The sequence below is a fragment of the Halichoerus grypus genome, chromosome 8 (genome assembly GCF_964656455.1).
Source record: "Halichoerus grypus chromosome 8, mHalGry1.hap1.1, whole genome shotgun sequence".
NCBI lineage: Eukaryota > Metazoa > Chordata > Mammalia > Carnivora > Phocidae > Halichoerus > Halichoerus grypus.
This window is the reverse complement of record NC_135719.1, coordinates 77153925-77173525: the sequence shown is the minus strand read 5'-3', so window position 1 is coordinate 77173525 and position 19601 is coordinate 77153925. Positions and strand designations below refer to the sequence as shown.

The window sequence follows — 19601 nt, the reverse complement described above, 5'->3', positions numbered from 1 at the left end:
CTTCCTGGGCTGTCTCATCCATATTCTGGACCTCCTTGCCCACCAGCCTGGACTCCACTGGGCCTGGGTAAAGATAGAGTTTACGGCAAAGAACAGAGCAGTTTAGGGGGAAGGTCTTTTACTTTTCTTCTCTTACTACTGGGTCATTCCTCTCCCTAGTCAGTCATCTCTGCTCTGTTTTCACTCTGGTTCTGTGCTTTCTAGGTCCCCTGCCCTGAAGGGTATACTTCAGCATTCTGCATTGTCTTATTTACAACATTTACAGTTTACAATTTTATGACTTAGAATTTTTACAATTTAAAATTTACAGTTTTTCTAGTTTTCTGTGTCTGCAAGGTTCGTGTCTCTTAGAGGTGTTCTGAATCCTCTAACACTTGAGCAGTGCTATCATGTGGCTGCTTTCAAAGGCCCACGTTTCAGAGGTCTAGCTTAGGTCTCAATGTTCCAGCCACCACCTACCTCTCTGTCAAAGAGAAAAATAACAGTGTTTTGTTTGTTTGTTTTTTTAAAAAGAAGTCTTCTCTGCTGATCTTTGACTGGAAGCCAGGAAATGGATAGAGCAAAGCACCATTGGATCTATTTTTCTCCCCATTGTGCAGAGAGTAAATTCATCACCCTGACATTGGAAGGATAACCTACTAAGACTGACAGTAAAACCCAACTTCCCTTGAGCCACAAGAGAAACTGTGTTGGGCAAGGGAAAGAAGAGATATTAAAATTAGCAATAGCGATCTGTGAGAGGAGGAGGGGAGCAGCTCAGAAACATGTAGTATGGTTCACAATCCGAACCCAAAAATAAAACTAAACTCCAGTTGTGCTGACATTTGCTCCTTCAACGGCTGGAGAAAAATCAATCAATCAATCATTTCCCAGTGGGGTTGGTAGTTACCATTAATGTAACATGGTGACTTGGCACTGAAAATAACATTACAAACAATGAATTATCTGAAAAATAAAGAAAAGGATCTCATTTACAATAGCATCAAAAACAGTAAAATACTTAAGAATAAATTTAACCAAGGAGAGGTGAAAGTTGTTTAGACTGGTAAGTATAAGACATTGATACAAGAAACCAAAGAAGACACAAATAGATGTAAAGGTTTCCTGTGTTCCTAGATTGGAAGAATATTGTTAAGATGTTTATACTACCCAAAGTCATCTATAGATTCAATGCAATCTCTATCGAGATTCCAATGACATTTTTCACAGAACTAGAAAAAACACCTAAAATTTATATGGAACCACAAAAGACCCCCAAAAGCTAAAGCAATACCGGGAGAGAAGAACGAAGCAGCAGACACCACAGTTCATGATTTCAAGCTTTATTATAAAGTAATCAAAACAGTATAGTACTGGCGTAAAAACAGATATACATAGACCAATGGAACAGAATTGAGAGCTCAGAAATAAACCCACACATACACAGTCAACTAATACTTGTCAAGGGAGCCAAGAATACTTGATGGAGAAAACACAGTCTGTTCAATAAATGATGCTGGAAAAAGTGGATATTTAAATGTAAAGAACAGGGGCGCCTGGGTGGCTCAGTTGGTTAAGCAACTGCCTTTGGCTCAGGTCATGATCCCAGAGTCCTGGGATGGAGCCCCACATCAGGCTTGCAGGGAGCCTGCCTCTCCCTCTTCTGCTCCCCCTGCTTGTGCACGCTCTCTGTCAAATAAATAAAACTTTAAAAAAAATGCAAAGAACAAAACTGGACCCCTGTCTTACACCACTCACAAAAATTAACTTGAAATGGATTAAAGACTTAAATGTAAGACCTGAAACCATATAACTCCTAGAAGAAAACATAGGGAAAACTCCTTGAAATAGGTCTTGTCAATGGATTTTTTTGATATGACACCTAAAGTACAAGCAACAAAATGAAAAAAATAAACAAGTGGGACTATGTCAAACTAAAAATCTGCACAGCAAAAAAACAACAAAGTGAAAAGGCAACCTACAGAATGGAAGAAAATATTAACAAATCATGTATCTGATAAGGAGTTAGTATCCAATGTATAAAAAACTCAGACAACTCAATAGCAAAAAAACTCTTAAATAATCCAATTAAAAAATAAGCAAAGGACCCAAATAGACCTATCTTTCCAAAGACGACATGAAAATGGCCAACAGATACATGAAAAGGTGTACGACATCAATAATCGTTAGGAAAATGCAAATTAAAACCACAATAAGAGGTCATCTCACACCTGTCTAAATGGCTATCATCCCCCCTTGGCAAAAAAAACCTCCAAGGGATAACAAAGCGGGCGAGGATATGGAGAAACGGGAATCCTTGTGCACTGTTGGTAGGAATGTAAATTGATACAGCCACTGTAGAAAACAGTACGGAGGGTCCTCAAAAAATTCAAAATAGAACCACCATATGATCCAGCAATGCCATCTCTGGGTATCTATCCAAAATAAATGAAATTACTATGTTGAAGAGATATCTGCACCCCCATGTTCACTGCTGTAAACATGATTTACAATAGTCCAGACATGAAAACAACCTAAGTGTCCATCGACAGATGAATGGATAAAGAAGTTGTGGTGTGTGTATGCATGTTGTGTGTGTGTATATATATATATGTATATGTGTGTGTATACACACACACACACACACACACAATGGAATACTATTCAGTCACAAAAAGAAGGAAATCCTGCCATTTGTGACAACATAGATGGACCCTGAGGGTGTTATGCTAAGGGAAATAAGACAGAGAAAAACAAAACTGTATAATCTCACTTATAGATGGAATCTAAAAAGAGGCAAAGTCATAGCAAAGGAGATCAGATCTGTGGTTACCAGAAGTAGTAATTAGGTAAAGGTGGTCAAAAGGGACAAACTTCCAGTTATAAGATAAATCTGTACTGGGGATGTCATGTACAATATGACTGATGACTATAGGTAACGCTGCTATATGGTATATTTGAAAGTTAATGAGAGTACATCCTAAAAGGTCTCATCACAAGGAAAAAAATTCAACTACATAAGATGGTGGTTATTTACTAAACTTGCTGTGGTAACAATGTTACAATATATGTATGTCAAGTCATTATGCTGCACACTTGAAACTTACACAAGTATTGTAAGTCAATTTTATCTCAACACTTAAAAAAACAAACAAACACTATAGCTGATCTCTGCTTATTACTCTTGGAGAGACTGCTGCTGACTAATGATCCCCAGAAACCAGAAGAAGGTAACAGGTTATCTAAGAGAGTCAGTCCAAAGTGAGAGGGAGAGCCAGAGGAACAGACAGACTTTAGCCAAGGCAGCTATAAAAATTCCTGGTAACCTATTACTGCCTACTAATCAATATTCATCTACAATTGTTTATACAGCTTGAAGAATCAAGAAAGATCTTCCTAAGGAAGGGCTTCCTCAACACACTACAGAATGGTGCCATGAAACCCGAAGATGAGAACGGCATACAGTAGGTATGCCAAAGGTGCCTTTTAAATACAGGGAGAAAGCAGCGCACAGTACAATATAGCTACAGACCCAGGAAATCTGTTACCTCCCAGAGAAACAAAAACAGCTTAATAAGGGCTCACATAAAGGCAGGAAAAACTGAATGAAACTGGAATTATATTGGAGGTAACGTTGTGATCTTTATAAAAGAAAGTATCACTAAGGTGCTTGAAGTAATCTCTCCTTTGGTATCATGCTAATATTTCCCCCACTAGCCATGGCAGAGGCTATGGGATATGCATCCCTAACACCAGAGGTTCGTCTCTGACTTGTTCTCCATGAAATGGAACCAGAGTTGTTCAAGTGCATGTTTGTGACAGAAGAATTGAGATGGGTCTGGGCCGCCTTGTTGCCACACTGGAGCAAGGATGCTCTCAAAGACATCAGCAGTAACTTTCAGGGGCCCATGCACTCCCTCTGACCAAGCAGAAGGGATCTGGGCATCACAGAGAAAACGATGACTGTATTTTGGAATATGCAGGGTATTTGGAAAGAGACGTGAGTCTAAAATAATACTAAAGCAAGGAATGGGGTGACACAGTGTGGGAAAGGTCACTGTAATCTACAGTCCAGTTTCCAATAGTCTTAAAGTCTTCTCAGTTCAATTTATGATCGCCCTATACTGATGTTATTTTTCAATCACCAGATTATAAAACAAGGACGTAGATTAGAGAGGCTATTTAGCAGGTGGGAGAACTCTGGATAATGTGTTCGGCTCTTGCCACCAATCTGTTACCATGGTGACCCCCGTTGTCCCTTATTGGTGAATTACCATGGGGCTTACCTTTTTTTTTTTTAAATCCACTCTGAATATTGTAAGAGCTCTATCTATCTGGGACAGAATGCTGGGCAAGATCTCAAGGGCTACAAACTGGACTTTCTGGAGCCAGGTGGCCCTAGCTTCAAGGAGGCTGGGGACATTGGGCGTAGGGTGTTGTCTCACCTGCCCCTGCTCTGGAACCCACTGGGATGTGTGGGGAAAAGGTGGATTCAGCCCAAGATTCCTTTCCCAGATCAAGTGACAGCGTTTAGAGTAGATCTTATACATATAAAAGTCTTTTGGTTTGGAGGGCTAGACACATGCACATTTGTTAAAAACAGGATTATTTGGGGCTATATATACCTGCATTTTGTGCTAGAACCTGAAAACAAATGAAAGTAGCTCTTACGGGATGAGACATAGATAAATGTCGAATATGGAAATGTCTTGGTTATTTTGGCACACTTCTCAAGATACAGCAATTTCGACATCACTCTGCAGAAGAAGAGATTGGAGTTTTTTTAAATTTATTATTAAAGATTTTTATTTATTTATTTGACAGAGAGAGACACAGCGAGAGAGGGAAAACAAGCAGGGGGAGGGGCAGAGGGAGAAGCAGGCTTCCCGTGTAGCAGGGAGGCAGATGCGGGGCTCGATCCCAGCGCCTGGGTCCATGATCTGAGCTGAAGGCAGACACTTAGCGACTGAGCCACCCAGGCGCCCCAAGAGATTGGAGCTTCTTAACACGGTTTAATATAAGAAATTAAAATAAACTTTTTCTTCTGTTGGAATGATATTTTAGTAGTAGATCACTATAGTGGAAAATAAATCAAAAAGGACAGATACAAATAGATTCCTCTTATACAAGGGATACATTTGGAAAGACAAGCGCATATGTGGGAAAATGCTGAGTGATGTCTGTTATTCACAAGAAAGAAAAACACCAAGGTCCATTAACAAAATTAAAATGAAAATACATATTTTAAAAAGTGCACACGTCAATGAGTGCTTAGGGACAGACAGACAAATGAGGGAAAGAGACCGGCAGATCTGAGGAGTATTTTGTAATTCCTGTGAGCACAAAACATTAGGTAAAAGGAGATCAGTTGAAACTGGACCTGTGAGGACCAGAATTCAGCAGAGTGAACTTACAGCTCTTGGTTGCTGTGGGAACAGCTCAAGCTAATACAATGGAATAAAAAACTGCAAATGAAGTAAATAATGCTAGAGGTGAAGCAACCATGGCCTAGGTAGCTCCACCCAGGGAGAGAGACAGCAAGGAGTTTATGAGGGATATGTGCTACAGGTAAGGATTGGGGTTATAAGACCAGGAATTGGAGTTCCCATAAACAGGTCAAGCCGAGACCGCATTCTCGAGAGGGCACGGGAATACTGCGATCCTACTGTCTCCCTCACTCACTTTGACAGAAATCAGTGCAGCTCATAAATCAGGGATTTGCTGCCAGCAAGGAATAGGAAACAGGGAAAGAGCAGTTGCTCATCCTCCTGGTGACCCAGTTCCATTGCCTGAGGTCAGAGAATTGTAGTTCCTGCTATTTAGACTTGCCCCCAGGCCCTTTGTACCACCCTGGGGTGGGGGGCTGCCTAGGTGGGGTGTGGGAGTCAGAAAAGGCAATCCCTGAACAGAGCAAGAGATCCTGAAATGCATCTTGTTAAATATTCACCCTCCCTTTCCCCCATTACTGGAAATCTCTAGAAACAAGCTATTAGATCCATTTCAAGGCTGAGAGAAAGAATAGGAGTTGGAGATATTATACCACCATGTCAGGTCTTTATTTCCAAGATGTGTATGCATCCTAAAATTGGACAAGGGTTTGCAAAAATGTCCCTTTCCCAAGCTGGCACGGGAAAACCCCAAGAGGGCAGGACGTGAAGTTGCCAGGGTCCTATCATGGGGAGACAGTTCTGTAGACTACCGGGGCAAAATGCTTGCTTCTCTTGCCCCTGAACCCCAAACACAGAGTGCTACATTCTGTTTGAGAGAGTCAGTGTCACGGTTCTCTGCCAGACTGACTCAAGGTGCCTCAGTTATTGCAATTCAGTTACTGGTACCCACTGAGAAGACAGAACTTGAAGACTTTTGTACCCCAGCAATAATTCTGGAAATCCCTAAGACCAAGTCATAAACTTAATGTGTATATATCTAAATAGTTATTTATTTTTTAATTGTTGTTTTTTTAAAGTACTGCATTCAACTTACCTTTCTAATATCTCACCCAAGACAGGAAAAGAGGTACTTCCAGGAATAGTCTTTGCCATGAGTTTCCATCATTGGTACCCGCCCCCCACCCCCGGCCCCCTGCCCAGACAGCAGGACTCAGGGGACTAGGGAAGAGAAAGCACCTTCTCAAGCCAATTCCCAAAGGCTGTTCTTCAGCTAAAACCGGTGTGGTGCTGGCCACACGGACATGGGAACAGCCCTTCATGCATTCTTTTAGAACGACGTCTCCATTCTCCTGCCCACCATCCTCCACCCACCTCATAAAGGCAGACGAGCAACTGAGAAATGGGGGCAGGGAACCCAGCCTCCAGCCGCACGTCATTAACACACAGCAGCAGGCCATTCCTACTGACCTGCCAGGTCCACTTTTCTCTCGATAACGAAAAAGGATGTACAATTGGGGCCTAGAAACTCCAAATGAATCCCCCTTGCAACAGATAAGACCTGGAGTGCCCCACCAAGGAAGGGGTGAATAATAAGTCCCACCAACAAGGACACCTACTTGCTCTCTGGGTTTCAGCAGAACAAAACTTTTGTAAAACAACGGCTTTTAAGCCAAAACACGTCTGGTGGTCAGGGGAAACTGCTTAGAACATGGAGTTTGTAAGAATAGGCCTTATGGGCTACAAAGTTCCAAAGCCGCTGCAGTTTCAACATCAGGAGCAAAGTGATCAACAACATAGTCACCAATTTTATGTTTTGCCCAGTAAGGGCATTTTTTAAATAGAAAGAAGGAAGCTGTCACCTATGCTATCACTATAATTTCCATAAACAAATAAACCAACCAATAAATAATCTGATAACCATTAGACTATAAAAATTGTAAAAAAAGACATAATCCTAGAAAATAAAAAAAAGGTAGGGTAGTGCCTGGGTGGCTCAGTGGGCTGAGCCTCGGACTCTGGGTTTCGGTTCAGGTCGTTATCTCAGTGTCCTCTAATCTAGCCCTGCAATGGGCTCTGTGCTTGGCAGGGAGTCTGCCTGAGATTCTCTTTCTCCCTCTCCCTTTGCCCCTTCCCCTGTGCGTCTGTGAGCTCTCTCTCTCTCTCTCAAATAAATCTTTTAAGAAAAAAAATTAAAAAGGTAGACTTTTCCATTAATGAAGTTAGCTTAATGATACAATTCTTATATTGTAATTATTTTCCTGATGACTTGCAAATCCTTATTCCTAGGCAGACAGGGGTCCCAGGACAGTGTCTGAAGATGTCTAGGAGCCACTGATGTAGGTCATAGGCCACATTTGCTGATGGATGGGCACAACAGGGGACAGAGAGTGGCAGTGCATAGGCCAGAACTCCCCCCACCCCCCAGCCAGGCACTATGCCCTCTCCCACCAGAGCAACTTCTAGGCACCTTCCCCTCTCCCACTCAGCACCAGCCTAAGGATAGGCACAGGAAACACAAGTAAAAACAGAATCATTCTGCCATCCCAGCCCTCTGAGGTCTTTTTGCCCCAAGGGCCCCCTGAATCTTCTTGCTCTTATTCTTGCTTCCTTTTTCCACAGATTCCACCTGGTCAAAATTCCAGGTTCTTCCATTCTAAAACCACACAATAGTAATCGTAGGGATGGGATACCAGCTGCAGGGTTTTTACTGCACTGAGGATTGACATCCAGTTGAGATCAGGATTTCTTTCGCACCAAGTCAATTTTTGTTCACCAGAATATCCACATAGGTGCCTTCATTAAACTTTCATGAAATGGAAATAAGTTGGAGTTTTTTTCTAGTTCATTCAATTCTCCCCACAAATATATAATTTAAACGCTGGTAGCTGTTAAAAAGTAAATTACACGATCAAAGGAAAAGTCTAATAAATAAACTGAAAGGTTTCTATTCTACCAGGATTTCTTGAATTCCAAATGTGCTTCATTTTTAAAAGGTAAGCAAGGGTTTTAACACAAAAGATCTCACCTAAATTCAAATAGGTTATAATTTAGAATTAAAACACATTCCTTAAAAATGCTGCTGAAATCCATTTTTACAACCCATCTCTGCCCCTGTGCTCCCCAACAGTTATTTTTTTTTTTTAATTCAGCAAAGTCTCTCATCAATATACCCCACTAAGAATGCAACTATTTACCTAACACAGCATGGGCTCGAGAAAGCTTAGATGCCCCAATCCCTCCTCATTCCTCTAAGAAACTTTAATAAAAATGTTTACATTTTTTGCAATTAAAATGTCAAAAACAAAACACAGCACAAGGAACTGCCTTTAGTCCAGCCATAGGGAAGAAGCCCAAGCTTTCTAGGATGACTGAGGTCATTAGGACAAGACTAGACTAACAGAGCATTGAAGGTCAACAGCAAGAAAGGAAAGAACTCCGGGGTTTGTGTAACATTAGCAAGGCTAAATGTTATCACATTTGCAAAACACCACCAGAATCACAAAGCCATATCGATTTTAAATATGAGGCACCCTACTCAGAATGAAACCATTTCCCCAAAGAAAAGGCAATTCCACTAAAGCTGAAACACTGTATGGGGGGGGGGGGGACTGGATCGTCAGGGGCTTTAAAAATTCATTCTACGGGTTCTTTCACTTGAAAATGCTTCTACTTGGGATATGAAGAAATGTAAAAAGCTAGTTAACCTTCATGGTTATTCTTAATGGTTGCAAGTAACATTTCGTTCTTCTGCTGGTTCATTTTGGGGATGTTGGATGAGAAAGGGAGACTAACTAGCTTTTTCCATTTTAATGATGAATTCCAGCCGTACAGAAGAGCAGGGCTGGAACCCCACGATGGCACTAGGAGAGGGCGGAAGCACTGAGAAGCTGGTGTGAAGGCAAGGCTGCACACTTCCGTTGTTTTAACAAGTTCAAACCTACGGCCACAGGCCATCCAGACCACATGCAGAATAAAAAAAGACTCGAAAAAACAACTTTCAGTGTCTAAACGGGAAAAAAATGACGCCACAGGCGAGCCACTCTCCTAATTGGAGAGCAGCAGTTTTAACAAGCTGCCTGGCAACGAATTTTTAAGTGTGCAGCCACGTCTAATTCCATGAGATTGAAGTGTGTGGTGCACGGCTGGTTTTTTTTTTTTTTTCATTGCAGAGGCACGAAGAATGCAAATTGCCTTGAACACTCACACGTGAGAAGCCCAGCTCATTACAAATAAGCTGAAGTCAGTTGTCCATGCAAAGTACATGTATATTAAAGGAGTGAATAACATACCCATTCCGATAGGTCACTGAGCTAGCAAAAATCAAAAACAAAACAGTAAATGGATATTTTAGTGGATGCGGGTCTTGCCGAAAGCTTTCAAGTAATTTGAGGAATCTACTGATGCTTACTGTAGGGGGGGAAAAGAAACAAAACCCAATGAGAATGAAGGGGGTGGATTTCCCACCTGGTGAGTATGTGGTTATTTTAGCTAGAAGTTAGCAGTGGCATTAGATGTAAAAGTTTGTTTTTACTTCCCCCCCCCCCCCGGTACAGTGCTGATGTCATCAAGAAACAAGCAAGCAGCACGCCATTGCCTAAATTTGTGTGCAGTACTTTTTCAAAATTATATTTACATAAGAAAATCCACCCAAAGAAAATGGTCAGTACCCACATCAGGCAAACTTGGAATTTCTTTTTTCTTAGAAATACTGCAAACAATCATTTCGATTTTTTTTTTTTTTAAACCAAAGAGGTACTTTCTTACCATGAACTAAGGTCTTCCAGATGGCATATCTTAATTGGCTAGGTTATCAAAAGGCCAGCTCAAAAATGAATTAGGAGTTATATGCATACGTTTTCATAAATGTCAGCTTATCAGAGAAACATTAAAATCCATTATTATCAGCATAAAATCCTAAAATCATAGCATAACATGCGAGAGAACTGTAAGAAGGGGAAAAGAAGGGAGGACGAAAGAAGATATACGTTTAATGACAATTTGGTCTGTGCAAAAACATACTAAAAACCTTAGTCTGGAGGCCTCTCATGATTATTTAATTTCTGAAAATGATGTCTGGCTCTTTGAAGAAAGAAGTTCTGTCAAAGCTACAGAATATATCCAATACATCCCATATTCTTGTACAAGAAAATTTATAGAGGATTCAGGTCTCAAAAAAAAATTAAAATTATATACTCATCACTCCATCTTAGACAGAGTTTGGGAAATTCTTTGTCCATGCCAAGGGAGAAAGAGAATAAACACATTGATTCAACTCTACCTAAAATTATGGGAGCCAGGGTCTCAAGAATAGTGGTTAACACAAACAGGCTACCATTTCCACAGCTAATCAGTGATGGGCTACACACCAGAAAAAGTAAGGTAGCAATGCTTTTCCTTTTTAACTTGGTGCATGGGAACCTTCACACAGGAAAAAGTTCTTTTGCATCTAAGTGGTGTCAGTATTTAGAGATGGTGAAACCAAAGCCCAGAGAAGGTAGGAGATTTGGCGCCATCAGACCTCCAATGGGCAGCGCCAGGACTATACCTAAACCACCTGCCTCCCAGGTTCATCCCTCAAACAGGTTGCCTCCGATGAGCCAATCTGAGTGAACTCTAACACAGGACAGAGTTTAAAGAGTAGTTTTTGACATATAACCTCCCCCAAGCTTTTACATGTAAGAATTATTTCACCCAATAGATTTAATTATTTTTTAAATACAAAAATATTATCTTTGTAGCAGGTATGGACAACTGGCTGTAAGTTAAAATAGAAAGGGAAGCATCCAAAATCAGAATGCTATTTTTCTCCACTTCAAAAGAAAAAGCAGGGCCAAGTCAAGTAAAAATTTAATGCCGTGGCATCCTCCTCTAATTAGGAGCTAGGCAGGGGTAATATCCCCAGGATGAACCACCTGACAGGCACTTGTACCGTGTTGGGGGTGGGCTCCCGAGTGCCGGTGCTAAGGACGTGCTTGGGGAGCCTGAGGCAGTGGCTTTTACCAACGGGGGCAAAGAAAGTTCGGACTTGAACACCTAATGGGGCTATTTCGGCATATCCTGGCTACCCTGGCTTTAGGGTATATATGGGCAAGTCCTAGGACTTATATCATAATACATGCAGAAGTGACTTTGCAGTTTTTCTCCAAAGGAAATCTTATGTACTATTCTAAAGGTGAGTTAATGCCTACTGTTAGATTTGATTCATTAAATGATTTCTCTTTTAAAAAAATGTAGTCTTTAAAAAAATGTCAATGGGGATGAGGTTTATCTAGAACTGTGTACATAGTTCCTCCATCAGTCTTGTTCCCTTTCCATACACACACCAAAATAAATTCTCATTCTGGCTATTTGCTGACAACTAAGAAAGGAAGGCAAAAACCTCAGATTGAGGGGCTAAATCTGGATAATGGGGTATCCCGTCTCTCCTACAATCTAGAAATGGTGGGAATTCGGGGCTAAGGAATAAAGAGGTAAGTATCCTATTAGCTTTCTTCATTCTGGATGAGTTCATACAAGATCTCTACCTCTGGGCACAGCTAGAGTTCAGACTTTAGTCAAGGGGCTTCTAACTCTCAGCAGCACCTGTTTTGATTTGTTCCTTACCGACCCATCTCAGGGTAGATGTATCTTTTGCAGATTCTTTTTAAATAATGTTGCCACATTTCTGTGACTTTATAAAATGGATCAATGTCCTGAACTTGACTACAAGGTAAGTATCTCAGGACATGTATTTTAATGACCTTTACACGAATACAGCATAATGTGAGATTAAGTCTCACTGCCGGTTCTAAGGTCACCTGGTGCGAGGAGACAATCTCTAGATTCTCAGAAGGCGCAGGCTCATCCTCCTCAGACAGGGCAACTGCGCTGTAGGCCACACGTGTGCATTTCTCTCGCAGCTGTGTTGCGTGTAGTATGCCCCCTCTAAAGCCAGGGGCAAATGAAAGGAGCCTGATGCTCCTTTGAGGGTTAGTAGTTGGGACTATCACATAAGTAATATGGGAAATTAAAGAGCTACCTCTCAGGGAGGTTAACTGTAAGAAAAGTTCCTGCGAAGTAATAACTTTCCAGGTCACATTTCCCAATCAAGGTTAAAAGGCTGATTGTGCATTAGCATTCTAGACATTCTAGCAATGAAAGGGAAGCATGATCTTAGGTGTTCATGATGTTACATGTTCTTCCGTCTTATGGGCAATCATAGCATTAATGCATTTTATATGGTTTTTTTTTTTAAGTGGTAGACGCCTAACAATGATTAAGTCAAGTTTTAGAGAAAATCAGAGCCCTTATCAGAAGGAGTACAGCTGGTAATTGTGTTAATCAAGGCCTTTCATTTTTAGAAGCATTATGCCCATTCACGTCAAAACCCACTTGGAGTTCTGTGCACCTGGTCATATAGCATGGACTTCTCCTTCCTGTGAGGTATTTGAATATGAAAGGAGGGAGTGGAGCGGAGATGAAGAGGAACCAGTATATATTTTCGGCACATGTAGAGATTTCTATCATTTAATTTCTACCCAACACCACGAGGTAGGTTGCATTTTGAATATTTGGAAAGTAAGGTACAGAAAGGAAAAATAATTTGCCCCAGAAGTCCCCTGATGCATATAGCTCGGACTGAAAGCCCATCTGCCTGGCTCTAAAGATGGAGCTTTTCTCATGACCAACGCTGCTTGCTCTCTCTTCAAAGTCATTTCTAAGGGATGGTGGGATTGAGGGTTCCGAGGGGACATGCTGACATCTCTTTTAGTGCCACGTCCTGCCGAAAGCGGCTGGGTATTTCACATACTGTAGGTCCAATCAATCAAAAATGTGAAAATATTTTAATATTTGTAGTATGCAGGGGTTTTACTTCAAACTTCAGCCATTTAATTGGCCACAGTGCCAAACATCTATCTCTTGGTAATTTTCTCCAGAATAAAATCATATAGGATTTAATCAGAGTCAAATTGACCCAAAGATGAATTCAGCTAGGGTGGACTCTGGAGGGGCACCACACATTCTTGGCCTCATTTTTTCTCCTTTTCAATGTAAAGCTTGGTCCCACAAGCTACTTGCTATAGTTAAGGACAGTTCAAGAACAAACTCTGTTGTTAAACAAAGCTGGACACCTTCGTTTCTGTTAGCAAGGGGAATTGCTGCAGAATTGTAAATCCTTGCAAAAAGACTTCTGTACACGGATCACGTGAATAAACCAACAACTGAAGTCATTTTTTAAACATGTTCAGTTGCTGCAAAGCAGTGAACAGACACACCACATGAGGACCAATTTCTGGCTAGAAAGAAAAATTACACTCTTCAAAACATCCCATTTGGTGGCAGTCATGATCATTAGTGAAAGTAATATCTATTTAAAAGCTGTAAATGCCTATTTCCAAACAGAATGGACTGGCATACAAAGGAAGCGTCATCCCACTCAAACATCCCCAGGCTTCCCAGAGTATCATTATGGTCTGTCATGTTAACTCACTTCCTTTTTTCCCCCTCTTTTTCTTCCCTGCTGAATATTATTGTCTAAAATCAAATTAAATACTAATGGTAAATGTGCACAGAAATCACTTCAGGAAAGCAAAACAATCAGACTCAAGAGGTTATATAAAAATATTATTTCTCATAGTAAAGATCGAGAGCCCAGATGGAATTGTGAGAGTATTCCAAGAGGGTTACAGTAGCTGAAGCTGCTAGCCAGGTGACTAGTTAATAGAACCACCAACAAATAACATCTTAATAATTTCAAAAGCCTCCAGCTCTCCTTCCAAGTCCCTTCCTCCTAGCTCTAAGATCCCTAGTCAATGATAATGATGATGATGATGATATGCATGTCAAGATGAGAATATTATCTTTGGTAAAATAGCACAAAAAGGCAACATGACACATGGGAAATTTGAGTCTGACCCAACATGATGATTACTGTTATCCAATGAATATTTAATAAAAATGTCACAGATCATTTATTTTGGACTCAAGTTTTCCAAGAGAATGAATCCCCCAATAAGATTTAATGTACTGGTTTTTAAATATGGCAAATTAAAGATGGCCCCTGAAATATATAATTATATTGAGTAAACTTCTCCTACAACATGGCTGCTATTTAAAGTAGGTCTTATTTTTATGTTCCAAACTATGTACTCACTCTTACAAGTTGGTCTTCACATTCTCTTTGGAAAATGCATTGCTATATATTCTTATTTAAGACAAACCAAGTTAAGCCTATTATTTAAGTGCATGGCAATTAAGAAGAGCAAGGATTACAACCAGAACTTCTGAATTTACTTTGTCATGTACAGAACTTCCTGAACCACTCAAGCTAAATGAAAACGAAGTCCTTTCAAATACACTTTTTGAGCAAAACAGGATAAGAGAATGCCCAAGAGGTAGTTCTCCAGTTAACATAGCTTCTCTCTACCTTCCCAATTTCTATCCTTGGGCCATAAGTCGGCAGAGTCTAGCTGCTCTTGCTTGAAACTGAAAGTGCTAATATTCCAAATCAACCAGCTCCTCCTCACCAAAGAGCTCTATAAATGATGAGTTGTTAGTTTTGGAAAAATAATGAAGAATTAAAAATAGATTTGTTCGACTGAGCTGAAGGGTATATGTCTATGGAGGAAAGCATTGGTACTGACGTTTATGTGAGGGGGAAGCAGACACAGACTTCAGTGAACAAAAACTCACCTGTGTTAATGCTCTACAGTACAGAACAAAGCTATTCTCAGGCAGCTGACAAAAGCATATTATTTTAAACCAAAAGAGCGAAGAATTACCAACACTGTTGTTAAGGACCCTAGAAAACTAATTAAACATTCTAATTTTATAGATGAGAACACTATGGACCCAAGAGATAATAAATCTTGAGTAAGATCACACTATGAGCTGGAAGATGACCTACATGTAAATACTGGTTCCCTTGAGTCCTTGGTCATCATCTCTTCTACCATAAATGAGACATTTCTTTATTATGTATGAGTTCATCTGAGTCAAGTGAGAATAAATTGTGCTAGGTATTACAAATTGTTCCTACCTACATGCAGTTTACTCCCCAGTATAGGATGCAAAAAATTAGACTTGCAATTATAGTACAGAATGAGGAGAACTATTTATTGACTGTTGCTCAAGCAAGGACACCTATCCCAGACTTGCAGGGTCAACAAAGGCTTCTCAGTAGATCTGGTATTTAAACTGGTTCCATGAAGGAGAAGTAGAGATTACACAGAGGAAGACAGAGAGGTAGAGGAAGCTGTTCTAAATGGAGGGAATAGCTGACACGCATGAACAGAGGCAAAAGAGCACTGTCATATTTGAGGAAGTGAAAGGAATTCAGTATGGCTGAATACTGAGTGCCCTGGGGGGAAGCGGTGAGAGATAGGGCAGGAAAGCTGAGCAGGGCTCACAAATCCAGAAGGGTTTTATATCTAGTTAAGGAATTTGGAATTTTTCTCAAGGTAATGGGAAGACAAAGGGTTTTAAAACAGGGAAGTATAATGATTAGATGTGCATTTTGGAAAGAACATTATAATAGCTGAACAAAAAAAAAATGGCGGCGGAGGTGGGTAAGTATAGAAGGAAACAAAGCAGTTAGTAAGTTACTGCTGTAACCCAGAAGACAGAGGATAGTCATCTAGTGGGGTATCTAAGGGGGATCAAGAGAGATGTTTGGATTTGAGATATTCAGGCCATAGAATTAAAATACCTGATGATAAATGGATATAAATAGATGTGGTCATTTGGGAAAGAAAGAGTCAAAATTATTCTAAAGTCTCTGGTTAAAGACTTTCTGACATGGGAGCTATGGAGCATAACCCCTCAGTTTAATACTTAGGACCATTCTACTAACAACAGAAACCCAAGACCACTCTACATTTTCTCACCATGAGTGAAATTGTGGAGTCCTGGGAGTCAAAGATTGAATTCTACTGGAAATCCTCACCAAACTGCTATAACATAGTTGTACTTCACTGGGGGCAGTCATAAATCTCTGATGAGAGTTTTCCAAGAGAAAAGAACTGCCTAACAGGCACCCTCCATCTCAATGCCCTCCTCACATGTCCTGGTGGATTATGGGTTAGGAAAGGGGAGTAGGTTCAACGTCCTATATCCTGCTTGTGCAGCATCAACAGTGATCTCTTCCGTTTTCTGGTGGAAGTTGATTAACCCAAAGGAAGCAGGTTTAGGGTTGCTCAGTAACAAGAATTAAACACAGAGAGAAAGATTTAGTATCTCTATATGGATCAGCTCAAGGATCCTAAGGTTTCCTGGTTCGAACCTGGAGGAATGAAATGAAGTATGCACTTTTGGGCTGTGGTGTGTCCCAATCCCCACCTAGGACGTAAATCAGGTACTCACCCCTTCGCTGCCATTTTCACCTGTGTTGGCAAGCATTTCCTGTAGGGCTCTCACAGAGAGGGACTGTTCCAGCACAAAATTGCAGACGCAGAGATCTGGAGGAACATACTGTGGAAATAAAACCAGAATGAGGATACCTACTCGTATCAGTTGGGGATAGATCACACAATAACAATCTCAAGGGCAAAGAGCTTATGAATCAGTGATAGGTGGATGGATGAATAGGAATATAAAAGGTAGATTTCTCTTATTCAAGTTAAGATGGGTTTCAAGTTGGATTCTAAAGGATGAGAAGAAGAAAATCCCTAAGTCTCAAGGAAACAGTGACCAAGATGTCAGGAGCAACTTGAGTGTGGCTGATAGTACATACAGGAGAAGAACATACATACAGCCTTGCTGAAGAAGGGAAAGGGAAAAAAAAAAAAAAAAGAAGGGAAAGGAAAGATACACTGATCCACACAGATACCTGTGTAGGACCAAAGGAAGAAAGCCACTGGGACCTCATCCACAATCATCTCTAAGAGGGCAATGGACAGACCACAATGTGGCTCTAGACAATAGTGACAATGATAGGCAATCTATTTACTTGTTAAGAAAACCTGGCTACTGCAGCATAAGAGAATTAAGAGCTGTACAAATATAGTTCTGAACAAAGAAATGTCCAGAACTATAAGAACCGATGACCCCAACGACAATCACTCTAATTTATTATGTGCTCAGGTAATATAATATTCATGCTTCTTCTGGAACATTTCTCAACAACAGTTCAAGACAGCTTTTGCTGCATACTGACTAGTAATAGCTAATGCTCACTGAGTACTTTCTCTGCGCCAAGCACTGTTCTAAGTGCTTTGAATATATTAACTCACTTAATCCTCAAAACCACCCTGTAAGATAGGAATTATTAACATTCCAGTTTACAGCCAAGGAAACTAAGGCATAGAGAATTTAAGTCACCTGCCTAAGGTCATGGCTTCTATTTGGCTGAGTTGGATTCAAATCCAGGCAATCTGTCTCCAAAGTCTATCTACTTAACTCTACTCTGTTCTGATCACTGACGGAAATATTAAAGATATTTTTCACAACTAGAATATTTTCAATCAGCAAATATTTAAGTATTGTATTTATAGAAAACACAGTGCTTGGTAGTGAGAAAGATACGAAGACATACAACATCATTGCTCCACAGGAGCTTACAGCTAGTTTCATGATACGCCATTTTCCTTGGGAATATAGCTTATAATCAACTTACATACCAAGCCTCGGTTTCCTATAGGACACTGGAGAACATGGCCACTAGGAGAATAACAGGAATGAGGAATGAGGGCCAGAAGTCACCAACAGCTATGTCTAATACTCTGAGACAGGTAAAGTGGTTTCCGTGGAGCTCCAATTTAAAAGCCAAAGCAAGCCCACTGTGGTCATTTCGGAAAGAAAGAGTCAAAATTATTCTAAAGTCTCTGGTTAAAGACTTTCTGACATGGGAGCTATGGAGCACAACCCCTCAGTTTAATACTTAGGACCATTCTACTAACAACAGAAACTCAAGACCACTCTACATTTATGGGTTAGGAAAGGGGATCCCACTACTAAGGCACAGATAACCTCTGACTTCACCATTTTCATTTTTAAAATAATGAAATGGATAATCTCTAAATTTCCTTTAATTTTGAAGTATTTCATGCATCCTTCCCCGCCCCCCCAACCTCAACGCCCTCAAATAAAATGATGTTCTACTTGCTGGGCCTACTATTTCCCCTTATTAAAAGTTTTCAGACCCCCAAGCCAAGATTGGGTAATCCTATCCCAAAGGCTAAAGGCCTCTGGGACACTCAAATTCTGAGGACTTTTCTACAAAGTATGTTTCTACTCAGGGTCACCACAGTCCAAAATCCTAAAAACCCAGTCTTCCTAGAATTCTGGCATAACACACAATTGCCCGGTTCTTTTTATGAAAATGACTACAGGAGAAACTGTAATCAGGAGACAACAGCTTTTATTTTATATATTTCTTGCTTTGTTTTCAAAGTCTGTTCTTGCTGTAGGTAATTAACTCATTTGTATGGCATGTGAGTGAGCAAACAGCTGTTAATGCAGGGCAGAGCCTCACATCCAGAAAGTGTTTCGAGAGCACATACAGCATCATTATAAGTAGCATCCAGTATGATAAAACACTTCCCGAAAGGCCTTACGCCATAAACATAGATCGTCTAACTACGTTTCCCCAAATACGATGCCATCAGAGAAAATTTTAGAGATTCCTTCCGACTTTTTTTTTTTAAGATTTTATTTATTTATTTGACAGAGAGAGAGACACACAGCGAGAGAGGGAACACAAGCAGGGGCAGTGGGAGAGGGAGAAGCAGGCTTCCCGCTGAGCAGGGACCCCCAATGTGGGGCTCGATCCCAGGACCCCAGGATCATGACCTGAGCTGAAGGCAGAAGCTTAACGACTGAGCCACCCAGGTGCCCCTCCTTCCCACCACTTCTTAGTCTACCTGGATCTCATGTCACCAGAAGAAGCAGCAAAAGAGCCAGGGTTTGTTTGTGTGTTTCTTTCTCTTTCACTTCACTAAAGCAGGTGATTTGGAGATTTTTCTATTCAGGAATGTCTGCAGTGATGGTTGCTACTTGGCTAATCAACTGAATGATTTCAACATTCCTGCTCACTCTTACAAGAACCTTATGGAGTCCATTCTCCTGTAGACCTAAGCATTCACAGGCCCGAGTGCTAGAGATCCTGCTCTGGCATGAGACTGTGTGATTCTAAGTCACTTTTCTTTCTTCCCTGGCTCTGGTTTACTTGGACAGGAGACAGGTGCACTCCCCCAACACCACCATCATCCATCCTGATGGAGGACCCCCAGTAACACAGACATAAGACATGCTCCA

General features: G+C 40.7%; 1 protein-coding gene across 1 annotated transcript in view; it reads right to left on the bottom strand.

Annotated features, from left to right (window-relative positions):
- RYR3 (ryanodine receptor 3) overlaps window positions 1-19601 on the bottom strand; it is a 503714-nt gene that overhangs the window by 295086 nt on the left and 189027 nt on the right. Inside the window, 1 exon segment of the mRNA XM_078053421.1 lies at window positions 16710-16817. Within this exon segment, the coding sequence (XP_077909547.1) occupies window positions 16710-16817 (108 nt within the window).